We start from the raw sequence: 15,017 nt of genomic DNA, 5'->3' as shown, positions 1-15,017 counted from the left end.
CAGAAAACAAAACATAATGGTTTGTTCAGTAGGAAGGAAGGGAAGATAGGTAGGAACAGATGGCATATTTTTAAAAGAAAGGAAAAAATAATGCTGCATTTGAGAGAAAAATTGGTGAAACTATATGTAAAATCCAATGTTCCAACTGCAAACATCAACTAAGGGAAAGTGTCATGTTTAATACAACTTTACAACCAAAGTACATAACTGTTTTAATTGATCCCAACCTTTCTGCTGGCTGTTAAGCACATAACACTTCAAACTTAAAGTAACCCTTCTATAGACGGTGGGGTGGTAAATATACAGTTAATTTAAATGCAAAATCGTTAAAAACTAAAAATTGGGCAAACATGGAATATTTACCTTGTGGACTAAAATAACATTCTTAAATTAAGTGCTTAAAATGCTAAAAGGATTTCTCACTCAAACAAATATTACTTGCTATGCAGATTATGTAAGTCCATCTAACAGTTTGTAGAAAATAATATGCTTCAAAATAACTCACTCTCTGCAGTGCCCAATATGTAATATTCCTTACAATATCAATAAGGGTTTACACTTAGTTCTTATTAACCAAGTGGGAGGTCTGTATGGGAGAATCTTGACTGAGGTTGCCAGTACAGACCGAACAGAGTGAGGTCTGTACCAGTGACCGAGGTCAAGATTCCCCCATACAGACCGACCTAGCTCAGGTAATAAGATGTTTATTATATGGCTGTCTCTTATATGCCAATTTCTTATATTCTTTGTACCTCTTTTTTTCTAGACCGGTCTAGATGCCGGTCTAGATGGGAAAATCTAGACTGCTTTCAATATTGATTTCAGCCAATCAAATTCGTGAATTCAGTAGTTCCCAGTCTTTATGAGACACAGCCGTATAATAATGAGAGATAATAAAAAAGAAGAAGAATATCAACTGGTGAAAATTCTCCTAGGTAAATCTGTTGTAAATGTAAAGCAGACAGTGCAGTGAATTGATATTTACTGCTTGGTCTTGGAGTGAAAGTGTTGAGACACAAGCATGATTTTCTAAACAATCACGCCAACACATTAAAATTCACAACATTGGCAAAAAGATTTAAGCATATTAATTGACATAATTAACACCTTATGGCAAATCTTTCTGCACTAACTTAGAAAAACCTTGAAACAGTACCAGGCTGATGGTTATGGCACATCACATATGCTTCCTTGATATACCTTTCTTACCTCAACATTTGTACCCTAAGTCTACATTATAAGAACTGAAAATTGCCTAAACTTGCTAAGCAACACAATGTACTTCATAAGAATGACAACTTGTTATCAATACTTATTTCAGCATCCATATGGAGAAACTAAAAACTGGACAAGGCGACCATGTTGTCATAAATAAGCCGATCAGAAGTCAAATGGACCTATTACAGGTTAACATACTATCTGCTCAAAGGACACTCCTTTGCTAACAACATCTAACATTAACACATCAACATATCAAGACTTGTGAACTCCATTATTTTCCATGAGTGACTTTAAGTTAAACAGAATTAGTGTGCCTCCAAAATTGCTGGGCTAGCCTGGAATATTGGACACCTGGTTTCACTTTTTGTATGGTTTGTAAAATGAAAAAAGGCTTGAAGGGAAACTTTTTCATACTGCATAATATTGCAGACCATACCATTTGGATTCCTATTAATCTGTTTGTAAGAAGCTGGTTGTGGCCAAAAAATTAGACTAATCATTGCCATCTTGGCTAAGAGGTTGTTTGCAACTCTACACATTTGACTTTGTCTAATTGTGATGCTGAAGGAAAAAACCACCATACAAATACAATAATCACCACTATTTCCTAAAACTTCCACTCCCATAAATCAGTTACTACCCTCTTTTCCAATGACTGAACGAATACATGTATGAATCTTACCCTTAAAAATTAGCTTGTTAAAAAAAAAGCTAACTTAATTATGTTTCTGTACAAAATGTGTGTATGATAAAGTACCATTGTTATATTACAAGTGTCTGTTAGTAAAATAGCGAACATTAGTATTCATGCATATTTACATAATATGGTCTTTTCTAGAAATGTTTAAGATCATATCTTGATTATCAGCAATAAAAATTAACACATTTCTCTTCCTCTGTATGATACCGAGAAAAAGAAATCTTGACAGTCAGTAACCAAAAAAAATCATCCTTGACACTAAGCTGGTGTCACTTAGGAAATGAGAATTGGAGAATTCCTAGAAGGAGAAAAACAGTGTAAAAAATATTGCTAATTTCTGTGATAAGCATAATAACATCATCAATACAACTACCTTTATTGTTACCATTATCATCACCATCATTCTCATCAATGAAATTCAAAGACCAACAAATCCTTTCCAGTGGTTGACATGTGAATAAAACTTTTTAAACAAGTACAATACTGTACCGGCTATAGGAAGACTCCTCAAATGCTGTGTCCATTGGTTCCATTTCAAATTGTTCATCTTCATCAGACTGATATTGAGCAATGGACCTGTTTTGAATTGAAATTTTGATTACTTGAAGAATGATTAGAAAAACAGCTATTTTTATACTAAAGAAACATTTGGGAAAATGTGGGATTAAATTATGATGAGGCATGGTTGGTTTTAATAGATTATAGTCATCAGCCTGTGAACAGTGCTCTTGAACTTCACTACAGATTTTTTTTCAATCACAGTAGGCTTCCTACCTTGTTGCTCTACATGTAAAGAACAATATTCTCTTCATTTTCTTGTTGTAGAAGAAATAGTTGAAAGACCACAGGCTTCCTTCTTCACCATAAGGGTCTGAGTCAAGATCTGGATTGTAACTACACATGATAAAAACAAAACAACCAAAGATTAAAAATAACTCAACCAACTTGGTTTGAGTGCCAATATATTTGACACCCCTGAGGTAATAGGAAACATCAACACAACTTGTATAAGTAAAATCCAGAAAGAAAGTTTGGCAAGGGGCAAACCAATTATCTGATTAGAAACAAACAATATGGCAACTGAACTTGAGACTGCTGTGAAACCAGTGGCATGGAAAGGAAAAGTGGAAAGTTAGATACTGGACCTTCAAATCCAGCACATTTTCACCACCATACAAATAAATTGAAGTTCAGTGATCACAAACCCTCAACATCTAACTAACTGTTTTTGCTCTGAGTGGTTGGACCACACCGTAAAATAAATTATTATGAACTTTACAATACTGCACGTAATTACCTGAAAATGTCGCATTCCATCAGATTAATCTCTTCATCAATTGCGGCCCACAATCCTGCCCTGAGAGCAACATATGTCTCGCTACTAATAGCAGACAAATTTCCATTGATTGCATCAATAACTAACTGAAGGTTTGGTTCACGTGAGAACTCTTCAGACTTTACATTACTGAAATCGTAATCTGGGTTAAAAGAAGCATTCAAGGTGGAAATCAAATAGAACAACATCTTGCGACTAATTGTGTCACAGAGCACAGCTTCCTCTTGACTTCCTGTGCTCAGTCTTCTCTGTTGTGTACTAGTTAGGATTGCAGGGTAATTGCTGTTGGTAGGTGATATGCTTGCTGATTGTGTAGTTTGTGGCGGTGACAGGGCCTGAAGTTCATGTGGGGTACATCCTTCATTCAGGCTTTTGTATAGTTTTTTGTCACTACCAGCCATCTTACAAGAATAACTTTCAATTCTAGGAGTAAAATACATTAATAAATATCCTATCCTATTGTACATGGCTATGCACAATAAAGGACATAAGGCTTTAGCATTCCCTTCCATTCATTTTGACATACATTACTGCTAGAACTCTAACAGTCCCCTTGCATCCTCAACCTCTGTCAGCTTTGTAAATTCCTTCCCAGTGTTGCCCTACTGTGTCAACCTGTTACTGAGAGGTCCCCCTTGCACTGCCATGTCATTAGAGAATCCATAGTCTTATTTTTACGGGGGTGGGTTGTCAGTGCCAGCCTACCCCCAACATGGAGCACCAGGGGATCACACTTTGTCTGGTCTCTGCCCTTCGACCTGTTCGGCATGGGTGACCCTACCAGGAGTTCAAGACTCCAGCCGACATAGCTCTAGGGGTCACTGAGACACACAAACCATCCCACCGCGATAAGGTGGTGACCCTTGGGATGGAGTTATAAAATCTGGGGGACATCTAGATATTGTAGTCTAGATATTTTTTATAATAACTAGATAATTGCAAGTATTGTTGACAAACTGAAAAAAATTGTCAGTACTGACACTTTCTGGTTAACTGTAAGTACAGCGGCTTGAGGCCTCAAATCTCTATAAGAAAAATGTTATTGGGTTGGAAGTGACCAACCAACGAAGGTCGGAGGACAAACAACAGAATTAGCAGTTGACAGGTGGTAACAGCAAAAATTTGACACAGAGATTATTTTTAATTGAGATTTGACAAATTTTGAGGACAGTCCTAGATGGCCAAAAATAAGTATTAGTTGAAAAAGTCTCACAAAACACTGCCAAAATTAACTCCCTTCAATCAAATGAAAATCATCACAAGCAAATCAAATGTCAGCTCAAATTCTGAGTATCCAGCAGAAATTTTGCTTGTCTCGAACTAAGAAAAATTGTTCCTAACAAGAACATAAAAATTGCAGTTCCGCAAGGAAACTCCCGTTAAATTTTCGTATCACATTACCTACAGCCCCCGATAATAGAGGCTGAAACTGTTCGTGAGGTAGAAAATATCCAGACTTTGATGCAACAGCGAGGCTGTAACTGTCAGCTGACACGAAAATAAAAATTATATGCTGAGCCTGACAAATTAATTCACCATTGTTAAGGGGTTTTTTTTTTCGGGATCGGATAATTTCACTTTTCATGGATAACGGCCGATCAACATCGAGTAAACTTATATTTATCTTAAAAGTGCAGGGTAAACTTGGAAATACAGATAGCGTTCAAGCGAACAATTGCCGAGAGAGATTAGATCTAAAAAATATAAATAAAGTTTAAAACAGAAATAAACAACAAACCGTAGACATATTCAGCAACTAGAAACCCTACCTCCCATCAATTTGACTGTCTCCCTTGTCCGTGGAAATGGCTGCACTCAGAGTGTCCAAACGAGCGTTTTCCAAGAGCTTCATATTGTTTTCACTAATTCAACCTTGGGGCTCACTCACTTCTGCTAGCGCTTTCGATAGAAATTGTGTCTTTTCTCGTTCCTGTTTACCAACCTTCGCTTCGTATCAGCTTAAAAAAGTCTCTGTAGATGTGAGATGGGCTTGCTGTGCGAACTAATAATCGATTTCTTTTTGTAAAAGGGCTGATGTCTGGGCTTTCGTCCACTCTGGGCGCCAAATTTTTCCACGAAGAAAGAGAAGGGTGAACTGTCGCTTGGATGCATGTAGAAGACTTCCTTCTAAGCTCAAAAACTGCTTAACTTAACCCACAATTACGTGAACTGATACTGAAAAAACTTGTTTTAGGTACAACTGCAGTTATTTTGATGCTAAATTACTGAGAAAGGCGACGAAAAGATGCTTTTGTCAAAGCACAAAATGGCGGATTACATCAATAACAAATGTCGGCTGAGAATTGAAAGTGACGTCATAACTCTTGAGATTTGACTGGGAAGAGGAGAAAGGATGAAAGAGAAACAAAGAGAATGAGACGAAGAGAAATGATAAGATAAATTCTACTACCGAACCAAATACAAACTTTTTTTGAAGGAAAATAAAAATTTTCTGCACTGATACTGAGTTAGAGGTTCATTATTACATTTTGTAAATGATTACGTGATGAATGCTATTTGGAACTAATTACATAGGAGGTTTTGTTGAAAGTGGTGGATTGCCTGAGTAGTGCTGGGTTCAATAAAGTTGCGAACTCAAACAGAACTGGAGCAGCCAGAGCAATGGGAATCATGAACAGCTTTGCTTGGAGAGGATGGTAGTCGATAACAATAGCAGGAGATGGTCATATTCTGAAGTTTGCCTCTTGATGCACATTCGCTCTGCAGCCATTTGTTTCAGATCAGATCAAATTTATTTTTACAAATAGTGGGCGTCGGGTGATACTTTTGAGACGGATATTACCCACACTACACCATGAAGTAACAAATTGATCTAGAATTAGTTGTACAGTTCGTTTCAGATCTAAAAGTTTAGAGGGAGGAACGACTCGTAAACTGGATTTTATTTCCTTCCGTCCATTTACAATAGATATACAATGTGCAACAATGGGAAGGCCGCTTACATGTTTTTGGGCTCAACAGTAAGTACCCAAGGCGGTAACTCTGAGTAAGTTGCATCGCGCGATTCTTAAGAAAAGTGGCTTAGCTTGGCTTATATACCCTTCCTGATCAGTCCTAAACATAATAGGAATGTTCCTTGGTTCGCCGACGAAGATATTTTATTGACTCAATCGAATGTTGAACTATGATCTTCTTTCTGACAAATAAAAGATTAAAATTTTAATTTCACAGCAGCGCCCATTGCAAATAATGTTTAAAGATTTGTCTTCTAGACAAACACTTCACTCTCAAAGGAGGAAAAAATCGCCGTATTCAGGGAAGACTTAGTTTATCGGGGAACAGGTTCACGATTTGTGAGTGATGATCAGAAGTCAAAGGGGCGAAAAATAAATCTTCATATACTTATTGCAAATCGGTGATAAAAATGGATCACATGTAAACCATTCAAGTTGGAGAGACAAATTACCTAGCATGGTCGTCCATAGGGACTGGCGCAGTTGAGGTGATGCCGATATGTTTTCCATTTACAATTTTCTTCGGCGGGATCACCTGCAGCAGCTGTCTGGATTTGACTACATTCTTCCACGTTTTCTTCCATCACTTTACTTTCTGGATCTTGTCTAACTTCCGGTGCCACAACCTTGGGTCTAAATCTAAATAGTTTTCTCTCATTTTCTTCAGCTTCGTGAAGAGTTTTTCTCAACATAATCTCAATAAAGGCGACTCGAAAATTTCTATTTCAAATTGTGTAAATAAATGGATTGATAAGGGAATTAAAAATTACTATCCCAAGACAAAATTAACGAGCTGACATTTTGACATCATCCGAGAAACTTCCCTCGAATATATACCACGTGAAATTAAGAAGAGTAAATGGGACAAAGAAAAAAGTAAAACTGTTACTATTATAATTGTTGTTGATTTTAAGGCTTTCTTCTCTCTTTTAAATTTAGCTTTTACTTCCATAGAGACTTGGTGGGCAAGAATATCTTTTTCGTGACGATAGACCTGCTTAAAGACGAGAATCTGAAGTAAAACAATGGAAAAAAACACTTTGTTCTCTAAAATGGCAAAAATCAGTATAATGTTTGACAGAGTGAAATAGAGAATGACCGATGTGATTCAGGAAATTAATGATGAAACTACAACGCGGGTATTTGAGAGCACCTCGTTGTGTCTGAGAGAGTATTTTATAGTGAGGTAACGTTCTCCGCTAATGAGAATCGGGTAGCACATAGATATAAAACTGAGTTCCATAAAAGAGATGGTAAATGCCAAATTAACTTCGCAAACTTCGTGGAAATCTTTACCTTGAAGCAGAAAAATCGCCATAAAATTGCATTTAGGGGTTGAACCACCGCACCAGCTAATAAATCGGTGACTGCTATGCACGCCAACATAATGTTCTTTTGAGTGTGTTTGAAGTCTTTGCTTCGCCTTCACAGCTAAAATGACTAATGCGTTCAAAAAGCAGATCAAAGGGCAGGCAACGAAACTGAAGAAGGCTGCTGCGAGAAGAAAGCTGCGAGTAAGATCGGAAGAAAAATCATATCGCCGATGAACGGTTTCAGGGACTAAGGAGCTGTTGCACTTGTTTCCAAAGCCAACAGAAGAAGAGTATTTCATTTTCGCCCCGCTGTTCCACAGCGATTGTTGTCTCAACGTCTTGATTAACTTCCACAAATGAAAAGGTTTGGTTTGTATCACTCTCGACTGGCGATCCACTTTTAAATGGGCCAAGTTTTTAAGCCGCCCCCTAAACACTCAACATGTCGTCGAATAGATTGCGAATGGCACTTAGATTTTATTTGTAAAATAGAAATAAGATGTTCAATTACCCGATTAAATATTCAATTCATCTTGCCACTAGATGAACAGAAATGATTATGTAGAATCCGCTCTTTATTTGTCGAGGGCCGGTGACATAAAAATTTTGGCAATTGAACCGAGTTTGCGTTCATTTAAGAGAATCATATATCAGTTGGGTGTCAGTCATTGCTAAGAGAGCCAGCCAGAGAGATCAGTACATCATGTAATCATAGCAACAAGCGCGCGCGGAAAAGTAGTCTTTGCATTTGCTTACGTCAGCAGCGTACACCCATGGGCAAATGGGGGACGCTAAATTGACCAATCAGAGCGCGCGCTTTACTTTGGTTATGTTATAAATATCAGTTGGGTGTCATTGCTAAGAGAGCCAGCCAGAGAGATCAGTACATCATGTAATCATAGGCGGATTACCAAAGCGTTTAGAATATTCCGTGCAAGTATTGCCGTTTTAAGCATCTGTTGCAAAATGTTACAGTGACGAGACTTCAGGAAAGCTTTGCGGTATCAAAAGTCAGAGCTTAGTCGTCAGCTTTCACAAGCCTTCTTGTTTTGGTAGATAGTTCTAAACTGGGAGAGTTTTTCACCACTGGTGTAAATGTAAAGACAAATTTTTACATGTTTATTGAAATTTAATGATAAAAGTGAATCACACGCGAACCTTACCAGCAGTTGCATGTGGAGAAACAACTTATCTTGGTTGAAAATGGAAATAAGCTTTGTAATTACTCACAAAAAATTAAATCAGCTTGCCGCTTGATGAACACAGATGAATTGTAAAATCCTTCTTTTGTTTGCTGAGTGCCGTTAACTTCAAAATAATGACGACTGAACCAAGTCTTCTTTGATTTATGAGAATAAATTTCAGTTGGGTGTCACTGTTAAGAGTGCTGGATAGGTCAATAAATCATGTATCATGGGGTTGCCAAATCGGTTGGAAGTATTTCATTAAAATAAACACAAAGGATAGCTTTGGGGTGCTTGCTTGAATTCGTCGACCTAATTTGTTACACGAGCTGGGAACAAACACGTTGCAAATGGTAATGAAGTTGAAAACAATGCTTTAAACGGGTGATTAACAGAGAATGAGGAATGAACATTTTCTAAAATAAGCCACTGTACTAAACTCGATCAACATAATGGTCAACGGCAGGCAAATTTGTCCCCTGATGAAAACTGAACTTATAACACTTCACACTTCTCAAACACAAACCCAGCATTTTGGCGGCATTCTTTTTGTTTCTATCTTTCCTAGAAACTAGGCTTGTCTCGTAAGTAATTAATTCGAAAGTTAGTAATCCGCACTGATTTTCGAACTCACTCTTGCAAAAGTGATTCGAATTTTGTGTTCCAAAGTCGTACAAAGATAAGTTGGTGTAAGTCTGTCTGTCACGCTGTTTTGAAGTGTGACAACTGCTCCAGTTTATCTTTTAAAAAATACACTTTCTTTTTCACCATCGATTTTTTTTCCCATTCTTCTCTAGTAGGTGAGGCAAAAGCCGTATTCAAATTCGTCACTGTTTATCGTCTTTTTCAGTGCGTCTCGTCTTCATATTCTGTCAGGCATTTTTGGTCAAAGTTCAAATTTATTCACCTTTCATTTTACAACGAGGTATCAGTATCCTCACCGACCATAGCGGATACCTCAAATCAAAACATTTATCATGCTACTTCTGACACTACTCTGGCTTCGACCTGTTAACAATCACAGAAAATCTGTATTCTCTTTTACAAAGATTAAAGGCAAACTCAGCTATGCCGCCATGTTTTTAACATATAGCAACCTGGATTAGATATTTAAAGTGAGGAATAAGAGAAGTAAAGTCATGGGAAATTCTGTTTTTAAATGGAGTCTGAGTACCATTCATAGATACGTTGAACAACCCGATGGCATCATAAAAGCGCGGCTAACTTTACGAGATTAGAAACAAACTTCCAACCAATTAAAGCCGAGCCCCCAGTAGATTTTGCTTTTAAATGCATATTAACCCATTTGCGGCCATAAAGCGTTTCGTCTGAGGCTTTCGCGGGCATATTTATGTAGAGGTTATCAATTTTTTCAATATTCTTATTGGTGAAATCTCAAGTGGAGTTCAACGCCTTTTTGTTACTTTCGGGAGCATGTTGAGCGTCTCTTAATCTAAATTTACTTTCGAAAATTGAATCCATTTAAGTAAACTTTCAGATTTCAGACCGACAAATATTTCGCTGTCAGGTATCAAGTCACGTAACTAGAAGAGCATTTTTGGCAGTTTCAGTCGTAAATGGTCGCCACTCGATCGATCTGAAATCTGCCTTTTTTAGACTTCGCTGTTTGTTTCAAACTATTACAGAGAGGATGAAAAATCAGTTTCTTCTAATCAGTGAAGTCCTTCGTGTATCGTGATCGCTCTTCATCGCTCACCGGCGGTCAAGTGTTGTTTTCGCGGACGGTATTTTAGTAGTTAACGCTTTCAATTTATAAATCAGTTGTATTCGCAATCTCTTTGTTTAAGTTAAAAAAAAAAAAAAACGTTCAGTTCTAGTACCATTTGAGACCTTCCTGTCTGCCTGGTCAATTAATACTCAGCTGAACCTGATCATCTCAACTTCTAGGCGAAGATGAATGAATCTTCTTCTTTAGGGCTTGAAAAAATTTGTCATAACTTTATTCCCCCGTACTCCTCCCTTGGGATTTCATCTCCTGATGTGGCGCAAGGTTTTTGTTCTCAACAATCTCCGAAAATGTTTGTTATCTGAACCGGACGCCTTGCTCCAAAATATCTTGGCTCCACTTTGTATGATGATTTGGCAATTAAATTATATGTGAATGTGGAAATTACTGCAAGAAAAGAAGAAAAGTAGGATTGTAAGAGATGTTATTTAAACGACAGAACTGAACTCTTAGGCGATGTTACTCGTTGGCCGCCATGCGCTTTGACATATGCTATTTGGAAGGCAGTACGATGTGGTTAAAAATAAAGCAGCGTTCAGTTGTACTTACTTCATAAACTCGGGTGATCTTGCGATGACATTTTCGAACTCTGAATAAGATAAGAATCCATCCTCATCAATGTCGGCCTCTTTTAGTAACTTGAAGTAAGAATAAATATAACATAATTTTTTTAAACTTCCGTCCCAGTCTTTTAAATCGCTTGCGCCTGCCCACGATAAAATCACCACAAAAAGATTCGCAAACAAATGTTTGGACGGAGAGCACTTCATTCCTCATTTTGGCCAAAGAACATTTGTAAGAAGAGAGATGAATGGACTTATTGATAAAAAGTTAGCAAGCAATACATGCAATTTGGAACACAGTACCTCATCGGAAACAAACTCCATCTCTTCATCAGTAAGCTCACTTGCTGTGACAGCTCTTAAGGCTTGTTTGAGATCTTCCTTGCCGAGATAATCATCTTGGTCAAAATCTTGAGAAAAAGGTAGAAAGGAAGTGAATAAGGATAAATGCACTTCAAGGAACCAAAGACACATCGAGCGAAAGAGAGCAAGTGTTACGGCCGGCCCGGTTATAACTGAGAAATTTCAGTGAAATAGATATGAAGGGGTAACATTTAGAATTTTTGGTTATTAATTAAAGTGAAGATCTTTACCAAATATCCTGAATGCATACTTGGCTTTGAGCTCTATGGGAGCCTGTAAAAACCAAGGAAAAAATATTAAATATGTTAGGGCATCATGCGTCTGCTCCAAAGGATCATCTGCACATGGTCATCTTTAATTTGCTATGGCGGTAAAAAAATCTGGCTGAGTATTCATAGACTCTTAATGGTGGTGTGGAAAACTCGACTCTGACTGACCAATCAAAATGCAGCCGAGGTGACGTCTCATCGCGACAATCAAACAATCATATCTGTGTTCAATTCACCAGGTACAACTTTTTCACTTCACTGTCTCGAAACAATCGCTCTTAAAAAAAAAAACATTCCATTCAGGTTGGCAGCAGCTTCGTTCTCCTTGTTCCAACCATTAACAGCCGTTTGTGTTACTGTGAAAGTAGCTTTCACAGGCTCAAGTGCTATGTTGATGTTTCGGTCCAGCAGTTCTGTTTATCATTCCGAATGATTTTAAGCTGGATAAGTCTGTCCCAGTTTCTACGTAGGCACACGCTGAGCATGCAGTTTGCATGAAATGTCGCTGGGTCTGAAACTGCTGGAGAATCATTCTCGTTCCCATGGAGAGAAAGAGAGAGTCCTGTGGACGAATTTACTGCTTCCAAGTTTCTTCTTGCCATTAGGGTAGAATTTTCTCGCTACCAAGCTGTAATAGAACTCCTAAAGAGGTATCTCTACAAAGGAAACTTACAGATTCACTGAGTACTGACATCATGTTCAAGAAATCGTCGAATGCCAGGCTGCCATCTCCATCAGGAGAAAACACTTCACAGATTCGTCGCCTAAAGGGATTCTCCTATCATTTGTGAATAAAAAAAAAGGATATTGATGTGATGTCAGGAATCTTGAAAAATTAACATACCAAGTATAACTCAGGAGAATTCATAACCACTATGCACAACTTTGGTCGGTCGACTGGTCAGTCGGTGAAACGTCGGGCATGCGCAATTGATTCATCTTTGGGCAGCCGCGCGATACCTTCCTGCGTAAAACTTTTAGAGGAAACTTACGACAAAATAATGGAATACTGTAGACCTTCCGATTGCAAAGTTTATCCAAAGTGTATTTATTAACTAAAGAAAACTTGGATTTGACTACCCGAAAGCACGATGTCGGGTTTCCATTTTGGCCGCCTTTCAGATTTTCCAACGTTCGCTCTTGTCTTGTGCAGACTCAGTTTAAGCCAAAGCTGAGTAGTTCGTTTAGAGTAAATTAAAGTACGAAAATAAAATGGTTCTTAAAAAGAAAAAAAAAATCAACTGAACGACCGGCTTGAAAAACAGTTGCTATGTAAAAGCCGGCCCCCTGGTGCTCTTTCCCTCTCCCACTGGTTAGTTCATTGTAATCTGTTTCAGGGCTCACCTTGAGTTCTGGTAGTTGCTGGAGGAATTTGTATTTCAGTTTTGGCTGAACATCAAGTTCTGTAAAGTCTTCAGGTATAAGATCTACGTTTAAATCTCGATATCGCCGGTGAATCCTGACAATGAATGAGCTTTTGATGGATAAGACAATTACGAAAAGAAATTTGTAACAACAACACTCCCCAACGACAACAACAGGAACAACACAAACAACAATTAAATCCGAATTTTTCTCAGTCTCGAGGGGTTTTTGTTAGATTTCACCGAGAAAGGATCGAGTCTCCTGATACGACGATCTTGACAACATGGCTGCAATTCAATAACAGAGTTGTAGTAGATTCACGTTCACTTGTAACTGAAAGTGAGTTTGCGAGGATAAACACAATCGGAAAAAAACAACGGAAGTCAGTTTTCGGTGAAGAGACTGTCGAAAAAAGATGAGGGGACTGGAAAATGTTAGCTAAATTTTCCTAACGTGATAAGGGTAATGTGGCTTTCTCGCACTGACCACAATCCCCTACTTTTATTCATAGTAAGCTATAATCAAAGAATCTGTATTCCCCACCGTGCCATCCCAATTAACCATGTCAACTGAATCAGTGAAGATAAAAAATAGCATAAAAACCATTCAACGCAAATGATGGATTACCCAACACTGAAATTTAACGCAAACAGTCTATAACGTACGCGTGCCACGATACAATTTATCTACAAAAGCAAAATTGGTTAAAATGCATACTGTACTGTACCTCAAAATATCAGCGCGATTGAAGTATGTACAGTCCTAAACGATGAAAGCAACAAGAATGGGTTATTAAGAGATCGGGAATTACGATTCCGTGAGGATTCGCGTAAAATTAAATAATGACGTGCGAGTTTATAAACCTGATAGTCTTCAAGCTGATCTTCTGTAAAAGCTGCTTGCTTGTTTCCCATATCTTGAAAGTAAAGTACTAACGCTCGGGGCTAAAATGATCTATTTTTTTGTACTTAGCTGACGAACAGGCGAGATTTTTTGCTGCCAAACTAAGCGATTTTTTGATAGCGTTTAAGATTTTACTTGAAATCTCCAGCACCTGTTCATACATCGCATGAAAAAAAAAAAAAGTAAAGAAGAAAAAAGAAAATCAATAAACAAAACAAATGATCACATTGGTCGTCCTCTGAAAAAATCATGTGGTTTGCATTTGTTTTTGTGTTCGGAATACTCTTTTATGCGTCCAGTATACAACAAGCACTGATTTGACCTCATTCCCTCTGTTACAGAACTCATAACAAAACAAGTTGTTAATAATTGATATTGCCCTGGTAATAATTACTATTTTTTTTATATTACAAAGGTCTGATAACTCTAACCATGATGCACACACCATGGGGATACTAAAAAGGTCGCCTAAGGCCATATGATCAAATAGAAGAAGGAAATCATAAAGGAGTTCCGACCTGTAAATAATGGTAATTGAAATGAGTGGAGTGCAATTTGGGCTGAAATCATACGCGTGATTTCATAATCGAACGACCGCGCAACGCGAGTTCAATATTTGAAATCGCAAGTATGATTTCAGACCAAAATTGCGCGACACGAGGTTCAATTACCACTTTATTACATCCATTTTGAAATTGCCCAAATACAGGAATTGGTCAATTCAAATATTTTACTGATGCAGTACTGAGCAGGTTTTTAAATAAAAAGTGGAACCGGAAACGCGCTTACATCTTATTTTGTACGCAAAACAGAAAGACTTTGACGTCATGCGTCAAAAACTCAGTCAAGCGTAGAATGATGCGATTTAGAGCAAAAAAATGGTGCGATTTGGGAATAAATCGCGCCAATTAGCGCCAATCAGATTACAGGGACCACCAGCACTTTCAAAATAGATGTAATAAAACGTATGACTCTCTAGGTATGGGGAGAGGTGGTGCGGGGTTTCTCGATGAGAGGTTAGAGGTGAGGGGTTGGCTGAAAGCGTGCAACCTGAAGTTTGGTGCAGAGGCCAGCATCG

The 15,017-nt window shown here is 37.9% G+C and overlaps 2 protein-coding genes across 6 annotated transcripts; both read right to left on the bottom strand.

The window, feature by feature from the left end:
• Positions 1-159: 159 nt before the first annotated feature.
• Positions 160-5,565, bottom strand: LOC111333475 (repressor of RNA polymerase III transcription MAF1 homolog). Of its 3 annotated transcripts, none has more exons than XM_022939049.2 (5): positions 5,027-5,565; positions 3,219-3,680; positions 2,696-2,815; positions 2,411-2,497; positions 160-2,219 (listed from the first exon to the last, which is right to left on the bottom strand). In XM_022939049.2, the coding sequence occupies exons 1-5, from the start codon at positions 5,107-5,109 to the stop codon at positions 2,195-2,197; spliced, it is 777 nt and encodes a 258-aa protein (XP_022794784.1). In that variant the 5' UTR covers positions 5,110-5,565; the 3' UTR covers positions 160-2,194. The 3 variants fall into 3 exon arrangements, with proteins under 3 accessions (XP_022794784.1, XP_088609520.1, XP_022794783.1); XM_088753394.1 differs by lacking the exon at positions 5,027-5,565 and adding an exon at positions 3,784-4,229; XM_022939048.2 differs by lacking the exon at positions 5,027-5,565 and having other exon boundaries at positions 3,219-4,226.
• A 4,043-nt stretch (positions 5,566-9,608) lies between these two features.
• Positions 9,609-14,288, bottom strand: LOC111333472 (calcium and integrin-binding family member 2). 3 transcript variants are annotated; one of them, XM_088755321.1, is made up of 8 exons: positions 13,900-14,288; positions 13,764-13,798; positions 13,016-13,145; positions 12,345-12,449; positions 11,633-11,675; positions 11,343-11,449; positions 11,026-11,065; positions 9,609-10,863 (listed from the first exon to the last, which is right to left on the bottom strand). In XM_088755321.1, exons 1-7 carry the CDS (start codon positions 13,948-13,950, stop codon positions 11,027-11,029), a joined length of 510 nt encoding a protein of 169 aa, XP_088611447.1. In that variant the 5' UTR covers positions 13,951-14,288; the 3' UTR covers positions 9,609-10,863; position 11,026. The 3 variants fall into 3 exon arrangements, with proteins under 3 accessions (XP_088611447.1, XP_022794777.2, XP_022794778.2); XM_022939042.2 differs by having other exon boundaries at positions 11,026-11,114; positions 13,900-14,256; XM_022939043.2 differs by having other exon boundaries at positions 11,026-11,114; positions 13,016-13,130; positions 13,900-14,246.
• Positions 14,289-15,017: the final 729 nt, after the last annotated feature.

The sequence above is a fragment of the Stylophora pistillata genome, chromosome 3 (assembly GCF_964205215.1).
Source record: "Stylophora pistillata chromosome 3, jaStyPist1.2, whole genome shotgun sequence".
NCBI classification, from domain to species: Eukaryota; Metazoa; Cnidaria; class Anthozoa; order Scleractinia; family Pocilloporidae; genus Stylophora; species Stylophora pistillata.
Note: the sequence above shows the minus strand (reverse complement) of the source record. Positions and strands in the feature narration are given on the sequence as shown.

Bases quoted from the DNA above. Each gene is read 5' to 3' on its own strand.
- LOC111333472 (XM_022939042.2), bottom strand. From the start codon at position 13,950: ATGGGAAACAAGCAAGCAGCTTTTACAGAAGATCAGCTTGAAGACTAT. The intron at 13,799-13,899 runs GTTTATAAACTC...TTCATCGTTTAG, and splicing joins ATCAGCTTGAAGACTATCAG to GACTGTACATACTTCAATCG. The intron at 13,146-13,763 runs GTACAGTACAGT...ATCCATCAAAAG, and splicing joins AATCGCGCTGATATTTTGAG to CTCATTCATTGTCAGGATTC.
- LOC111333475 (XM_022939048.2), bottom strand. From the start codon at position 3,769: ATGGAAGGGAATGCTAAAGCCTTATGTCCTTTATTGTGCATAGCCATG. The intron at 2,816-3,218 runs GTAATTACGTGC...TATCATGTGTAG, and splicing joins ATGGAATGCGACATTTTCAG to TTACAATCCAGATCTTGACT. The intron at 2,498-2,695 runs GTAGGAAGCCTA...AATTCAAAACAG, and splicing joins TTTACATGTAGAGCAACAAG to GTCCATTGCTCAATATCAGT.